Source organism: Acomys minous (genome assembly GCF_964271855.1).
Source record: "Acomys minous genome assembly, chromosome: 18".
NCBI lineage: Eukaryota > Metazoa > Chordata > Mammalia > Rodentia > Muridae > Acomys > Acomys minous.
The window spans coordinates 19236941-19252985 of record NC_140501.1 but is presented as its reverse complement, the minus strand read 5'-3'; the positions used below and the strand labels follow the sequence as shown (position 1 = coordinate 19252985).

At 43.8% G+C, this 16045-nt stretch overlaps 1 protein-coding gene across 13 annotated transcripts in view; it reads right to left on the bottom strand.

The window, feature by feature from the left end:
* Positions 1-1315, bottom strand: part of MYCBP2 (MYC binding protein 2) — a 230898-nt gene extending 229583 nt beyond the window's left edge. For 4 of the 13 annotated variants that reach the window (XM_084767814.1, XM_084767816.1, XM_084767808.1 and 1 more), the window contains exon 1: positions 854-1312. In XM_084767814.1, the coding sequence (XP_084623940.1) occupies positions 854-1152 (299 nt within the window). In that variant the 5' untranslated portion in view covers positions 1153-1312. Of the gene's footprint in view, positions 1-853 lie in introns of all 13 variants that reach the window. The other 9 variants (XM_084767815.1, XM_084767818.1, XM_084767813.1 and 6 more) reach the window with 4 other exon arrangements.
* Between the last annotated feature and the right edge of the window lie 14730 nt (positions 1316-16045).

Genomic DNA, 16045 nt, shown 5'->3' with positions numbered 1-16045 from the left:
TAAGTAGATTTTCTGATAGGTTAACTCTAGCCAGTTGTCACTTTTTTTTTTAAGTTCTTCATATTTTTTTCCATTTTCCCTATAAAACTCCCTGAACTCTCAAACCTGTAAGTAACAGGAAATACAAGGGAAGATGAAGGGATGGGACCTGTGTGAACAAGGCAGCAGCTGCAAGCACATTACAAGGCTAAAAGGCTCCATAATCAAACCAACTTCTAAAGGTCCTTATCAGACACTTCTCACATCTTCACAAATCCTCATCTGTATCCTTTATTCATAAATCTCCTAAATGAGCCATTGCCCTTTTTTTTTTCCTAAAACGTCCTACAAAGCTCCCCACCTTTAACCTACACCACTGCTCCCTGTAGGGAAAGGCGGCTTTTATGGAGGGCAGCTGGAGGAAGGAATGTGATTGGGAGGGGTCGGGTCGTGCAAATAACACTGCAGCTCAGACACTAGCTATGTGAACACATCTCCTGACGACTCTTGCAAATTCTCTTCACGCGTTATGTGGTCTTATACCCTCTCTATCCCTATGCCTTTTCTCAACAATGCACACACGTGTCACGACCGACCAGCAGCAGCACCCTCTCTAAGGTTACCGGGTAAGGATCCATCTTCCGTACCTTCCCCTCCAAAAGACAGACACACGCAGACACACACACACACACACACACACACACACACACACACACACCGTGGCCACCACACCCTCTTGTTATCACCAAAGTGCATCCAGCGTTGACTTGAAAGCCCGGTGCTAACTGCATGGACTCACACGCACGGGTGTGCGCGCACACACACGATGCACACGCGGCATGTGGCGCAAGGAAGGGCGGCCCGGGAGACTCACCTGGAGGCCGGGTGTCCAGTGCCGCTGCCGGCCTGGTCCCTGTCACTGAGCGCAGTGGTGTAAATCCTCCGGTAGCGGTCCGCCAAGGCCCGGCCTGACAGCAGCAGCTGATAGTGACCCCGGGAGTCCGTGGCGGGCAGCCCCAGCCCCAGCCCCGCTGCGGCCACCGAGCCATCGGGAACCGGCATGAACAGCGCCCCCGGCGCCGGGGAGGAAGAGATGGTGGCGGCGGCGAAGAATCCGTCCCCGCCGGGCCCGGAGGAGGCGGCGGGGGAGGCAGTCGCCGCGCACATCATCATCCTCGCCGCCGCCGCTGCCTCGTCCCCGCGGGCCGGGCGAGCAAGCAGGCGCGCGCCCTCGCAGCCTCCGCCAACAACGACGGCGGTAGCGGGGGCCTCGGGAGCCCGCGGCACGGACACTACAAAGACAGCGACCTCCTCCGCCGCCGCCGCCTTCTCCTCCTCCTCCCCGCGCCGCCCTCACCGCTGTTGGGGCCGCTCATCTAACCCCGCCACCCGCGGAGTGTGAGGAGGAGGCGGTGCCGCCGCCGCCGCCGCCGCCGCTGCCACCGCCGGAGCTGCCCGCAATGGGAGGCGGCCGGCCGCACTGGGCATGCGCGCCGCCCCGCACATGCTCAGTAACCGGACCGGGCTCTCCAGCCAGCCCCACCCCCTCCACCGGGCTGCCTCCGCCCCCGGGCTGTGGGAGTCGAGTGGCCGGGTGGTGCCGAAGCGACAGGAGATCCGCAGCTCCGGGTTTTACTAGAAGCACCAGGAAGAGCTTGGAAGGTGCTGGGGGAAGCTGTCAGTGGAGGCTTATCTTCTTCAGGTAACCTGGTTCCCTCCAGGTGAGAGAATCCGAACCTGACAGAAAGAGGTGCCTGTCAGACTAAGGACCAGAGCATGCCGGGTCCCCGGCTCGCGCTGCCAACGTGAAGATGAACTGTACTGAGCGCTGGCCAGGGCACATTAGCAATTTTGGCAATTTTATTTGGAATTGGGGGGAGGGGTATATTTGAGTCTCTTAAAAATGGCTTTGATAACCTGTGCTCTCCAGGGCCAGCTCCTGTAATCTCAGCTCTTGGAGCTCCAAGGCAGGAGGAAGTTCGAGGCCACCCTGGGCTATATAGCGAGTTCCAGTTCCTGGCCTAGGCTGTGAAGAGACAGCCTATCTTAAACAACAACAACAACAACAAAAACAAAATCACAGATGAAGAAAACTTAGACTAAGAAATAGTAATCGACACACCCATTACCCGCCTCCGTGAAAATGTAATTAGACATATTCAAAAGCTAGAGTTATTTCCAAATTCGTCTTGTCAGCATTTCTGTCAGAGATAAATCTTCATACAGTTATTCTCAAAGATTCTTTCAGTGGCTCCTTATTTAACTTTAAGATGAATTTTTATGTTGATAGTGTTTACATAGTGACATCTTTTTCCGCCCAGAGTTAAATTTCTAGAGATGATTCTTGAATATGACTTGAAGCTGCGGGCGTGACTAAGACTATGTTATCTGTGTCGAGCCTAACAATGATCTTACCATTCTTTGCTACAGAAATGTAACATGTACTCACTGGTCTTTATATCTGTGCATTAGAGGACCAGTTGAAACGTTCCTCTTTAGAGTCTGGGATAGCAAAGCAGAGTGATTAACACAGAACTTTGACAACTGACAAACCTTGCGAACCAGTGAGGGTATTTTTTTGTTTGGTTGGTTGGTTGATTGGTTGGTTTGGTTTGGGTTTTTGTTTTGTTTTGTTTTGCCTCAAATGGATTTATCTTAAAGGAAGTTCCACCTTAGTATTTGAACATACAAACAAGAAGTGGGGAAGATCACTAATTCCAACTGGATGGATAAGGCTGAAAAGATTGAATTTTATCTGGAGCTTTAAATGACAGGCTTATGCCATCTAGATTGACATTTACAATGCTCTCTAGACACACGGGGCAATGAAGACACAGAAACAAAGACAGACACGAGCAGGCAATATCTTAATACCTGCTAAGAGAGATTTTTTTTTCATTTATCTTCTTTCTTCACCTAAATTCTAGTTTGTATTTGTGTCTTCCACAATTACTAGTCTGGAACTTTGTGCATAACACGTGTGAAGCCTGTGCTGTTAGAGTTCTATCCTGCTTCCGGGTAGAAAGTTACAAACCAGTGCTGACCAGGATGCTTCCTGTCCCGCCGTGGCTGCCGCTCTCAAATGAAAGCAAGACCCTGGGGCAGAGGCAGCTGGCCCCTACAGCCACACCGGTGGGAGCTGCAATGGGGCACCTTTGTTGCAGGATCCAGAACAGGCTGCCTAAAAAGGATTTGAAGTCAACCAGCCTTTTATTTGGATCCTGACTTAGCGTCTTAATATTTGTATGTCTTTGAATACGGTTCCTTCTTTAAATAAGGTCCAAAACCATGTCTACCTGGTAAAGCACGAGGGGGCAGGGATGCAAGAAGGACAACGGGACAATGACACCGAACATCAAATATGTCCATCTTGTGTGTGACAATCTATCCCTGGAATGGCAATAGGCACTGGACAAAATCTACTAGACTTTTTGCTCGGGGTGGGATTAGTGTCTGAGCCAACCCACTGACTGACTGCAAGTCTGGGGGATAGTTAGGTAAGGCAATGAATGTTGTCTGCAGTGTTAGGTCTCAAACGCGGCGGGCAAAGGGCTGTGTCTGAGGTGCCTATAAAACATTGAAAGGTGGATCTAGCCTCCAAGTTCTCCCAGCATCTCTCAGCCCTGTTACAGGGTATGGCTAGCATACCCTAAACTTCTTCAGCCCTTCCCTATATAATCCTGCCATTTTGGTTACCCAGCCCTTTTTTTTTTTTTTTTTTTTTGGTCTAGCCTTTACCCTCCTGACCTCGTTTGTTTTCCTGGGTCTCCGCCCTCCCCTCCTCCCATCTCCTCACGTGGCCAGGTTCAGGTTCAGATTCATTCTGGATTCTTCCAGGTGTCCCTGCCTCTGGCTATGTTCTCCTTCGTACCTACAATAAAGGTTCCACTCCACCCTACCTAGGAGCACGTCCTTCCTTGCCCCCTCCACCCCCTACCCTGCGCCTTCCCCCCACCGCTCCCCCCCAACACACACACACACAGGAGCTTTTAACCCAATTAGTTTCTAGTGGATTCCAATTCCAGCTCTGGTCTCGGGGTTCCGCCCACCTCTTCCTGGATTTCCCTGACGTCCTTTAGAACACTTGAAAGTAACCAGACTAGCCCCTTCCTGAGCCTTCTGGGTACTGAGAAAACAGGGCAACTGGATTTTTTTTTTTTCCTCCGAAACCCGATGTCATTGGGTTGCACCACTAGGCTTGCGCAGAGCCCCACACATGCTCACTTAGGTATCAGAGGGTGGCGTTCTGTTGCGGTTGGCAGCGTTTCCTTCCACGGCAGCGGCAGCGGTCGCCTTACTCTAAATTGATAGCCAATGCAGCGGGGTTTTTCCCTCCTCCTCTTCCTGCCTCTGCACTGCACTGTTTTGTTTTTTTTTTCTTGGTTCCCTGCAACTGCCTTGGCAGCTAGGTACCTTGGAAGGCTTCCCTGGGATGGCGGGGAACAGGGCACGTACCATCAAGGAGTGGGTATTTGGAGTCATCAGTCCACTATCAAGGGATAGAAGAAAAGGGGGAGGGGTGGTCTCCAAGTCAAGTCACTGCAACCGCCTTAAACAACCCTGCAGATAGATCCCTGCTTGCTTTGCTTTTGACAGGCGAAGCTCTGCCTCCTCAATGCCCTACGCAGCCTAAGTGCTGGAGGAAGGAAGGGGGTCTTTTTGCTCCTCACCGAACTGGGCAAAATAAAAGAATAGAGGGTTTAAATTTTATTTTTTCAGTCCCTGTGAGAGCAGCTCCAGTCCTTTGGGCGCTGCCATCTTAGTTTTAGCTGCAGCTGCGGTGCCTTCCTGTACACACTGTGTTCCCCAGGGTGCAGGCGAGGGGGCCACCCTTAGGACAGCTGGGTGTTTGGGCGTTGTATGGGGCCTGACCCCAGTTCGTGACGCATTTGCCTTCAAAGAATAGCTTACAACCAAGGCAGATCCAGCCTTTGCCTGTTTTATTGTGGCCGTATTTTTCTTTGTGGTTGATAGGCTCATTTCTCTAAAGACTAGTCTGTCCTCCTGTAATGAGACAGTGGCTTCATCTTTCACTTTTAGGATCACAGGTGTCGCCATTCTTTTCTGTTTGACGTTGTAAATCTGTTTAAAAAAAAACTTTTGTCCCATTAACATTTTTTTCTTTTCTGTATGTGTGTGTGTGTGTGTATATATATATATATATATATATATATATATATATATATATATATATATATATATATATATATACCTTTGCTAGTGTAGTAAATTATAAGCCAGGAGCCATGATGCGCATATAAAATAAGAAAACAAAGTGAATTTCATTTAAATGATCAGTGTACTAGCTGGAGATAGTGGTGCACCTGTAGTCCCAGCACTAGGAGGCTGCATCGAGGCAGGAGGATTGCCATATGTATAGTCTCTGAAATAACAAAAATATCTTTTTACTTAAATATCAACAACAAGCTTCCAACACAGGAAGCATGCATACTATTGAGCACAAAAGAGGTTGAAAGTGTAGGGTGACAAGTCTGTGTTTTGTCCTGTACAATAACATTCAAAAGCATCTACAAACAAGGTTGGCACCTGAAAGCGTTTTAAAACAAATTTGGTAGCTGAGAACAATTGTTGGAGAGGGAGAGAGAAGAAATGTTTCCCTTTTCAGTGACTCCACATTTTAATAGTCATAAAATTCTGCATTCTTAGCAACTATGATAATATATCGATATATCTGTTTAAAATCTTTCAGATAACATTAATAGCACCAAACTGAAGAGACAAATTAATGAGGTAGTTGGAATTCTTCAGTGCTTACTGATTTTTAAGAGGCAGTGTCTCACCATGTTACCCAAGCAAGCTCCAGACACCCGGCCTCAAGCCATTCTCTAAGTAGCTAGAACTATAGGAGGCCACCACATCAGGCTTGAAATTCTTTTAATATAAATTTTATATAGTAGCACTCATGTGCTTTCATCTATAAGAATGAAGAACTAATGCTTTTTCTTTTTATATTAGTTTTTAAATATCCCTACAGCTAACACACTTGGGTTGTAAAGGGGCTGAGTTACCTTTGGATATTTTCAGCCCTCAAAAAATTGCTTTCAAATATTACTTCAGGTGTGTGAATTCCAGAACATATGTGGGGTGCAAATCCCAACCTTTTTGAAAATCATGTTTATGGTGTATTTCTCCTGGAGTATGCTTTTTTGACCAAGTCATATGAGGTGTCACTCTACCAACAGGAGAAGTTAACCCACAGCACTTCAGCTTTGAACACGTCACTACAAAGGCCAGTGTAGTGGCTCACCCTTGTAGTAGCAGCACTTGGGAAGCTGAGGCAGGGGCATGGTGAAACATTTGGAGTACATGATGAATTGTAGGTCAGCCTCGCCTATAGAATGAGGCTCTGTTCTCAACAAAACAAAAGAAAAAGCAAAATGTTTACTATCATAAATAATATTTAGCTTGGTTTTTATTATTAAGGTTAAGTAATTCAACTGTAAATACTTAAACACTGAAGGACTGCTAGAATTCATGGATAGCACAACAATGCTATCTCTTAAATTGAACAGGAGTTTAGATGTCTAGAGTGGAAAAATACCCTGATCCCAAGACCCCTTGGAGTATTTGGGTTTTTGATGCCCTGCTCAGGGACCTGAGTCTTAACAGCATCATGTTTCCATGAGATGACCCATACGATCTCCCATTGGAATATTAAATTATACTTAATTTAATTCATGTTTTAGTTCAAGAAACCAGTAAAGAGGGGGATCTCTGTCTTAGCAAAAGTAACTGACCTATTTCTTCAAAGATAAATGGGGCTGCAGTTACATATAAATACAGAGAGTATGTTTAGCATACAAGTTGATTTTCTTGGTGCGTGTGACTTAGTTTTAATGTTGAGTCAAGTACAAGCTCTACAGCTGAAGGAGGTGATCAAATGCTCAGTTCTCCCAGGGCCACCAAGGCTATTAGAAGTTCTAGCATTTAGAACAGTAGGTAATGGTGTTCTAGTGCAGGTGTGGAAGAAAAGCCTTCTGAGTTCCAGATGTGCCAGATTTCTGTAGGGGAAATAAAAACTAACACAGAAGGAATCCTGGCTATGGAGGGAACATTATATGAGATTGGATGTGAGCAATGTTTTGTTTGTTTGTTTGTTTTGGGTTTTTTCAGACAGGGTTTCTCTGTGTAGCCTTGGCTGTCCTGGACCCAATTTGTAGACCAGGCTGGCCTTGAACTCCCAGCGATCCGCTTGCCTCTGCCTCCCTGAGTCCTGGGATCACAGGCATGCGCCAGCAGGATTGGCTCTGAGCAATGTTAAGAGTGGACTCGGTCCCTTCTGTCAGTATTGAGCCTCTTATCTCCCAGCTATAAGAGTGTTGGCTGATGACAGTTTGTAGCTGATGCTTTCTGCCTGGTCAATGGTGACATCAGAAATGTAATATGTTCCAGGTAATATAACATCGTAGTGGTGAGAGGCCAGTCTAGGGTCTAACTGTCTTTCATTAGTTTGGTGGCTTGTCCAGAAGCCAGTGCACATCTTCCTAATTGATCCTCACAGTAGAGTATATTGCTGCTTAATCTTACTTCTTTATTGGTTCTGCTCCTACATATAATCTCTACGTAGAATTTTTTGTTTTGTTTTGTTTCACCGGTGGCTTCCTGGAGAATATAAAATCTATGAAATTACTCTAACTAAAAGGCATAAAGTTTCAGTGTATTTTTTTATTTGTTTGTTTGCTTTTTCTTTCTTTCTTTATTTAGACAGGGTCTCACTAACCTTGGCTGGCCTAAAACTTGTTCTGTAGAGCAGGCTGGGCTCCAACTCACAGAGATTCACCTGCCTCTGCCTCCTAAGTGCTAAGTGTCTCTCCTAAGTGTACCACCACCACACCCAGCCTTCTTAAATAGATGGCAGTATTCATGATATGCCATCGTGTTTCTTTACTTAACTGAAAATTATTGCCATTATTTCGTGTGTGTGTGTGTGTGTGTGTGTACTCAGGGTCTCACACATGCTAGGTAAGACACATGCACAGCCCTTGAAAGTTACATTCTAAAATTAATTACTCAGAAAACAATTTTATTTGACTGTAATCTCCACTATTACTCTCAAGGCTGGGTCTAGAGGGTCGGTCACAAGTATGCCTGGCCAGCCTGGGCTACCGTGACCTCATGGACAATTTATTGAGACCTTGCCTCAATGCCAGCAACAAAGTAAGCTACATATGGTGGCTAGTGGCTATAACCCCACCACTTGGGAGGCTGTGGCAGGAGGATTGCTGTGAGTTCAGGGCCAGCCTGAGCTACACACATGAGACCCTGTCTCAAACAAAACAAAATGAATGGAAGGGATGAAAACAGTAAAAAGAGTGCTGGTCGTATAGGTTAGTGTTAGAGTACTGGCCTGGCGTCTTCAAGGTCCCAGCTGCAACTCACAGTACTAAAATACAAAGGAAAAAGAGAAAAGAGAAAACTTTTCCCTCTAAACATTTTTTTTATCTTTTAAATGACATGTTTTTAAATCATGAAATGTTCAGCACAAGCTAAATGGCTGTATATATCACAATTAGTTTTGTGTTATAAAATGACACCTATTTATTACCATACCCACTGCCAACTATCTTCATGGTGTTTAAAAATTTATGATTTTAACTTTTTTATGATTCTTTTCTATGAAAGATGACATTTCTATAACCTTATGGGGGTATATTATAGTAATATAATACATGTATACAATATATATTAATCAAATCCAGGTAGTAAATACTTCCAGCTATCTCAATATTAATCATTTTTATGTGCTGGGAGTTTTTACTCTTCTGAGCACCTTGGAATGCATCGTAAGCTGTTTTAAGCGATGATTGCTTCAGTGTCTCGCAGGAAATCAGAAGGAATCCTCCTGCCTCCGTCTTGGTGGCCCTTAAATTCTTTTTATTTCCCTTCAGCCCTGTCCTACCTAGGGCCAGCATCCAGGCCTCCACTCCGTTGTTTTACGAGATAGACTTCTTAGTTTCCACACAGGAGTGAGAACATGTGTGTTTTCCTGTGTCTGAGTGAGCGCATCACTCAGTGATCTACTGCTCATTCCTGTTGCTGCAAATGACAGGACTTTGTTCTTCTTGTGGATGAATACTATTCCATGCGCTACATTTTCTTTACTGTATAATGCACTAGTATGAATCTAGGTTGATTCCACATCTTAGCTATTGTGCAATAAACATGAGAGTGTGAGGAAAATTTTGGCATAATGCTTTTTTTTTTAATTTGGATATACTCATTAATGAGATTGCTGGATCATATGGAAATTTCTTTTTTAAGGGATCTTCATACTGGCTGTTGTTTATGTTCCCTGATTTGTTTCCTTACCTAAAAAAGAAAACGAGAAAATATCCTCAGGGAATATGGTCATTTCCCCCACTTACATACACGCCTCTGCCTCTGATGCTGGCTCATTGCAGCCTTTGCTGGATACTCCCTATGATTTTTTGAAGGCACACTGTGTGTGAGGAAATGTTGCTTTGGTACCTGGAGGTGTGAGTCAGAGGCAGAGCACTTCTTTAATATTCATGAGGGTTTAAAGTCCAGCATGAAAAGAAACTTGCTCTGAAAGTCTTTAAAGCCCTTACTGGAGCGACTAAACCTAGTTGCCACAACAGATAAACCCACGCAGTAGCTCCCAGATCCACTCCGTCCTCTCACTGACCCTCCTTGTGCCCCCAGAAGGCTGGCTCCTGCAAACTGCATCAGCTGCCCTCCTGGGAGGCTGCACGCTGGGTTTAGCTAATGAGGATGCTTTCCCTGGAGACTGAATAGTGGAGAAGAGGCATGTCAAGGTATTTCTTTCCAGATTCCCTGCTTTGTCAGCACCTCTGGCAAAGGCTGAGTCAGTTTCTCACTTGGGCTCCTGCCTGGCCGCTCCTCCTGGCCTCCACCTTCAGAGCTTCTAATCCTTGTTGTTCACTTAGTTCTAGAGGTAGTGACAGTTTCGTGTCCCCCATGTGTCTTCCCTGACTCTGCTTCTGAGAGAAGTTCTTTCACTGAAATCTATTCATTTGAACTATCTGGAGAGAATTTAGCTATATACCTCCCATCTCGGCGTCTTAATGCACGTTTACCCAGCATACCCAGTCTGATACAGGCTGGACAGCATTCTTTACTCTCCGATTGGTCCCAGCTGGATGATGCAGTCTCCAACATGAATGAGCAGAACTGTGAGTTGAAAGTTTGCATGAAATGCCTTACATCACTTCCCCTGAACGTGTCAGGAGACCCCAAACAACAAGGAGGCTGGGAAGTGATAACTAATACTCAAGACTTTCTGTTTGTTTCTAAATTTAGTGTCTTCTCCTTTATTTTAATTCTCTACCTTGACTTATATTTTCTTGATTAAAAATACGTTCTCTGAACCCAAGTCAACTCAACTTCTGAGCAGCAAAATGAAAAATAGACATAAATGAATGGACAAAGACTCCATCAGTGTTTTTCCAATTATTAGTATTAAATATTATATTTTTCTGTATCTTAATATAAGTAGTGGGGCTGGAGAGATGGCTCAGTGGTTAAGAGCACTGCATGCTCTTCCAAAGGACCCGGGTTCAATTCCCAGCACCCACATGGCAGCTCACAACTGTCTGTAACTCCAAGATCGGACACCCTCACACCAACACACATAAATTAAAATTAAATTTAAAAATATATATATATAAGTAGTTTTGTTATATCCACTATTTAGTATTTTAATTAGCCTGAAATTATTCCTGTTTTAAATGTCTGTCATTCAAAGTATTTTACCCCAAGTTCAGTTATTTCTATTAAAAACTACTAGTCCTCTTAGTAATTCCCTCTTACTATGCAAATGTGTTCATCCTATAGCCTTCCTCAATGGATTATATTCAATACAACTATAACACTCACAATTCTCTGATGATCTATTCAGGAGTTTACTTTTAAGTATTTATATTTCATATGACTAGACATAAATGGCTTTTGGTAAATATAATATTTAAGTTGGTATACAAACCAAATAAACTTACTTTATGTCTTTTGATTTAGGCTCTAAAAAAATGTTACCCTCTTGTTTCTAGTAGATGGGAACTACCTTCCAGTTGATGACAGATGCTGACACTTGAGCTTTTCCTGGTCCGCATGGCAGATGCTGTCTACCTGCTTTGGTAGACACTATGCTCTTTGCACACTAGATAGGTGGTATCGTCTTGGTGTGGTGATCAGAAGGGTAGCAACCTTTCTGTTGAGGTTAGGTTCTACTAGGACAGCAGAAAGGCAACGTGTTGAGCTAAAACTACCCTTTAAATCAACCTTCAGCATCAACTCAGGAGCTAGTAAATGAGCCTCTGCTCGTTACCACTGGCACAAGGCATGAAGGATATTATAGATAGAATGCAAGCCATAATTACTTAGTTACTGTTGCTACAGAAGGCTCAGATAAATGCTAGATATCTGTTGTCTTTCTTAACCTACTTCAAAGACGGCAAAAGGAGTCCATTTTTACATCAAGTTTTATCTAGATGATTTATAAATCTGGTCACTGCTGTAGAAATCCACAGAGAGAAATATCCTGAATAAGCAAACACTCACATTCTACCTCAGTTTTAGTGTGGCCAACCATATCAGCCTCATTTCTAGTAGGTAAAAGACAAATTGGTATTGTGTGGAAGGAAGTCCTGAGTTGATCAGTACTGGCAGACACAACACTGAAAACTATTACAGTTTATTTTTTAAATATATCTGTCAGTCCTTTTTCTCCCCACAGAAATTATAGAGTCTTTCTTCAATGCTGTAAAAAGGTTAATTTTGTATCAAGAAAAGTGTAATATGAAAATGAGATAGTAATAAATTCTAAAACTCAGCCTATCAATATTATTTATGATATAGATGCATAGTGAATTTGAGCTCATATCTTGAAATTCTTTAAATTTTATTTAACATTAGCATAAGACTTAGGAAAGGTGAACTTGGCATTTCCTAAAGATATTTATGGAATTCAAGAAAAAAACCATTTAGCATGGTTGGAACAAGGTCTCGGTGCTTAAGAGCACTGGCTGCTCTTCTAGAGAACTGTTTGATTGCTGGCACCCACATGGGCCCTGGAGAGCCCATGACCTCCTCTGGCCTCTGCAGACACTTCATATACATGGCATGCAGATATTCACACAGACAAAATACCCACATACATAAAATATAAATAAACAAGTTTTTAAAAGATTTTTACTAAGAAAATTATTTTTGACGAAGAAGCATTGCTTCTAAGTGTTTACGTGCTCTTTGCACATACACTCTCTTTCCCTACTGATTCTTATCCTAGCTATTTATTACAAACTAAAGATCACCCCTAAAACTTCTCTTTACTCCCACATAAACTCAACAAGAGGCTGGGTTTCTGGTCTCTAGGTAGGGGCACTAGACCTAAACCAGCACTCCACGAGCCACAGTGGTTGGCCTGAGGACCACAGGTCCCATGGTTGTCCTCTAGCTGCTCCCTACCCCCTCTTCGGGTAGGCCCCATGACCAGATGATTGGCTCCTGACTTCCTGCCCCACCTCGAGTCCTCCTCTTTAGGTAAGGACCTCAGACGTGCACTGCCAGTTCCAGCCATCCTCATAGCATGCCTTTCGCCCTTTGGCCCTTTGACCCCATCTCTATGCAGGGATCCTATTCTCATGCCACTAAATCCTCCCATACCTGCTATCCAAACCACTCCTCTCCAGGTATGGACCCTATGCCCACACCAACAACTACACACACACACACACACACACACACACACACACACATATGCACACACTCACATAGACACACACACACACATGTATGCACACACTCACATAGACACACACACACAGACACAGACCACACACACACATGCAAGCATGCACACATGCACACCAGTGCTAGTACACAGAACCACGTATTCCTGTCTGCCATGTGGTTTTCCCTCTGCCTCCATCTCCTTAGGTAGGCATCTTAGACTTTCATGGACAACCTTCCTGGCTCTCCCTGCCTGAGAAGTCCTGAGAACCTCCCCAGACTCCTGGAGACTGACTGTGAGCAGCTAACTCCTACAAGGTCTACTCCTGAGCTCAGAAACTTCACTTAGCTTGAGCCGAAGTGGGACAGTCTCTGATACTCTACTGGACCATCAACACCGAATTTCTACAAGACTGATCCTAAGCCTCACAACCTGAGCATAGGGGTAACTAGAAACTGAGCTTCAAAGACCGTCACAAAAAGGGAAGGCAAGATTTTCATACTGAGAAACACTACCAGTAACCTAACTCTAGATGCCTAGGCCCTATCAAAAACCAAAGCAATAATCATGAATAACCAAGACAATAAATCTCTGCCAAAAATTAGTATTCTGATAGTGATGTTCTCAGAGAAAGTGGCTTAGATAACATGTGAAACAAAGCTGTCAAGAGAGAGAGCATAGCCAGGTGGTGGTGTGAAGGCTTTTAATCTGAGCTCTCAAAAGGCCGAGACAGGCAGATAGCTCAGACCAGCCTTGTCTATAGAGGGAGTTTCAAGACAGTCAAGGCTACACAGAGAAACTCCATCTGGAAAAAACCAACAAAGAAGAAAAAAGAGAGAATAAAGATAATCAAGAATTCATGATATGAACAGTGTCTGAAGACATCAAAAACCCAGTTGAATGAAATCAATAAAAAAAATTTAAGATAGGAAAATAGAATTTTAAGAAAAGATAAACTCTCTGAAGAAAAGCCAACATGACATATAACATGAGATGAAAAAAAATCAGGAAAAAACAAAAAACCTCAGGGCAAAGAGGTAGAGAAACTGCAGCACTGAAAGAGAATGCAAAACCAAAGCCAAAGAATGGAGCATGCAGAGGTCCCTGTCCTGTTTCTGTCATAAGATTATCCGACACAGCAACTCAAGGATGAAGGGTTTTAACTCGCAGTTCAAAGTACAGTCCCTGTAGCAGGTAGCGCAGAGCAGCAGGGCCTTGACTCAGCTCATTCCACCGCTTCCATGGTCCACAGAGGATGATGAGTGTGGGCATGCTTGCTAGAGCTCAGTTTGTTTTCTCCATTTTCCAGAGTTCAGAACCCCAACCCTAGGAATAGGTACTACCCGCAGTGGGCAGGCCTTCCCACTGCAATTAACACACTCAGGATAATCTCCCACAGGCCTGCTCTGAGGTCCTCCTTATAGACTATTCTAGAGTTTGTCAACTTGTTGATTGCTACCCACCATCACTATGCTGTTCACAAAAAGTATCATTTGCTAAATTCAGTTCTAAGTCATCTTTGCCTCTTCTGTTGTATTTTGTGTAGAATGTGCTCAGTTCTAAAATGAACTATTTTTTTAAATGTTGCAAGATTTATTTATGTGGCACCTAGCTGTCAATTTCTGGTAGTACACATGTATGCTACAGATAGAAATTTGTATTTCTCTTAATTTTTACTAAATTCCAGCCTCCCAATCATATTCATTTTATTATATATACATGGAGGAGGTGCCTTGTTAGCACAGTAGGTAGTGTGTCAGTCTCACATATACATGGGGGAGTAATATGTGCACATGAATACATACACACAGAGTCCAGAGAATGTTGGGTCCCCTGGAATTGGAATTGCAGGATCTGACTGCTGGATGTGGATGCTGGGGACAAAAGGAGAGTCAGCATAGAAAACACAAGTGTGTGTGTGTGTGTGTGTGTGTGTGTGTGTGTGTGATGTAGTAGAGACACCCACTATCTTCCGTGTGCTTCCACTCGTCCCTTTTTGTTCCCTTAAATGGCTCTCTTGTTTTCATATTTCATTTGTGTGTTTACATATGTGTGTATAGCTAAATATAAAACAACCCCCTTGAAAGTTAGAGATAGTGTATGAGTCTTGCTATGGTTTGGATATGGTCTGTACCCCAAGGGCTCCTATGTTGGAAGCTTGATCCCCAGTGTGATGATGTTGAGAAACTGTAGGATATTTAAGAGGTAAACCTGCTGAGATGCCTTTGGGGAAACTGAGCTTGGAAGGAGCTAAGTAGTTCTAGGACCTCAGTTAGTTTTTGCAAGAAGGTTGTCAGGAACAAGCAATCCTGGCTCCTCCCCCTCCTCCTCCCCTTCCTCCTCCCCCTCCTCCTCCTCCCTCCTCTCTTGCCATGCAATCTCTCCTTCCCATGTATGTCTCAATCATGAGGATGCTGTGATGGTGGATGGGAAGGGCAGTTGACAGAACTGACACCTGACTGCTGTTTGTACTGATATGCTGTTTGGGTTTTCAGCCTTCAAAACTGTAAACTAAATAAACCTCTTTATTTCTATATAGAATACCCAGCCTCAGTTGTTTTGTTATGGGAACAGAAAGTGGATATATAATGATTACTCTGTGGTAAAAACATAAAGATCTCTTTAAAGCAAAGATTAAACTCACCAAGGGCTGATCCTAAACTATTCAAGTTCTCTAAACTTTGAAATGGGGTCTACTATTGTAGACAAGTTGCCTTGAGTTTCTAATCTCCCTGCTCAGGTTGATGTAGAACTCTCTAGCCTTGAATTTGGAAAACCCCTTCTGTTTCTGCTTCCTAAGTTCTATTACAGATATTAACTACCACAGTTGGCTCAAACTCCATGCCTCGATATGCAACCCACTTTATATAAACATGTCCTCTGGTCCACTACATGTGGAAACCAACACAAAGTCAATACTCTGGCTACTGATTTATTGGGAGAATAAACTGTTTCCTGAGTCAATAGCTGTATGCATCCTATCAGCATCCCTGAGACTATGGCAGGCTAACTTACAATTAAGATAAAGTGTCATTTCCAGGTTCTAGCTATTACAAATAAGGCTGCTATGAACATGGTTGAGCATATGTCCTTGTTGTGTGGTGGAGCATCTTTTGGGTATATTCCAAGGAGTCAAAGTATGGATAAAGAAACTGGTACATTTACACTATGGAGTGCTACTCAGCTATTAAAAACAAGGACATTCTGAAATTTGCAGGCAAATGGATGGAACTAGAAATGATCATCCTGAGTGAGTTAACCCAGACCCAGAAAGATACACATGGTGAATACTCACTTATAATTGGACACTAGCCCAGCAGAGATGTCCTCTGAAAG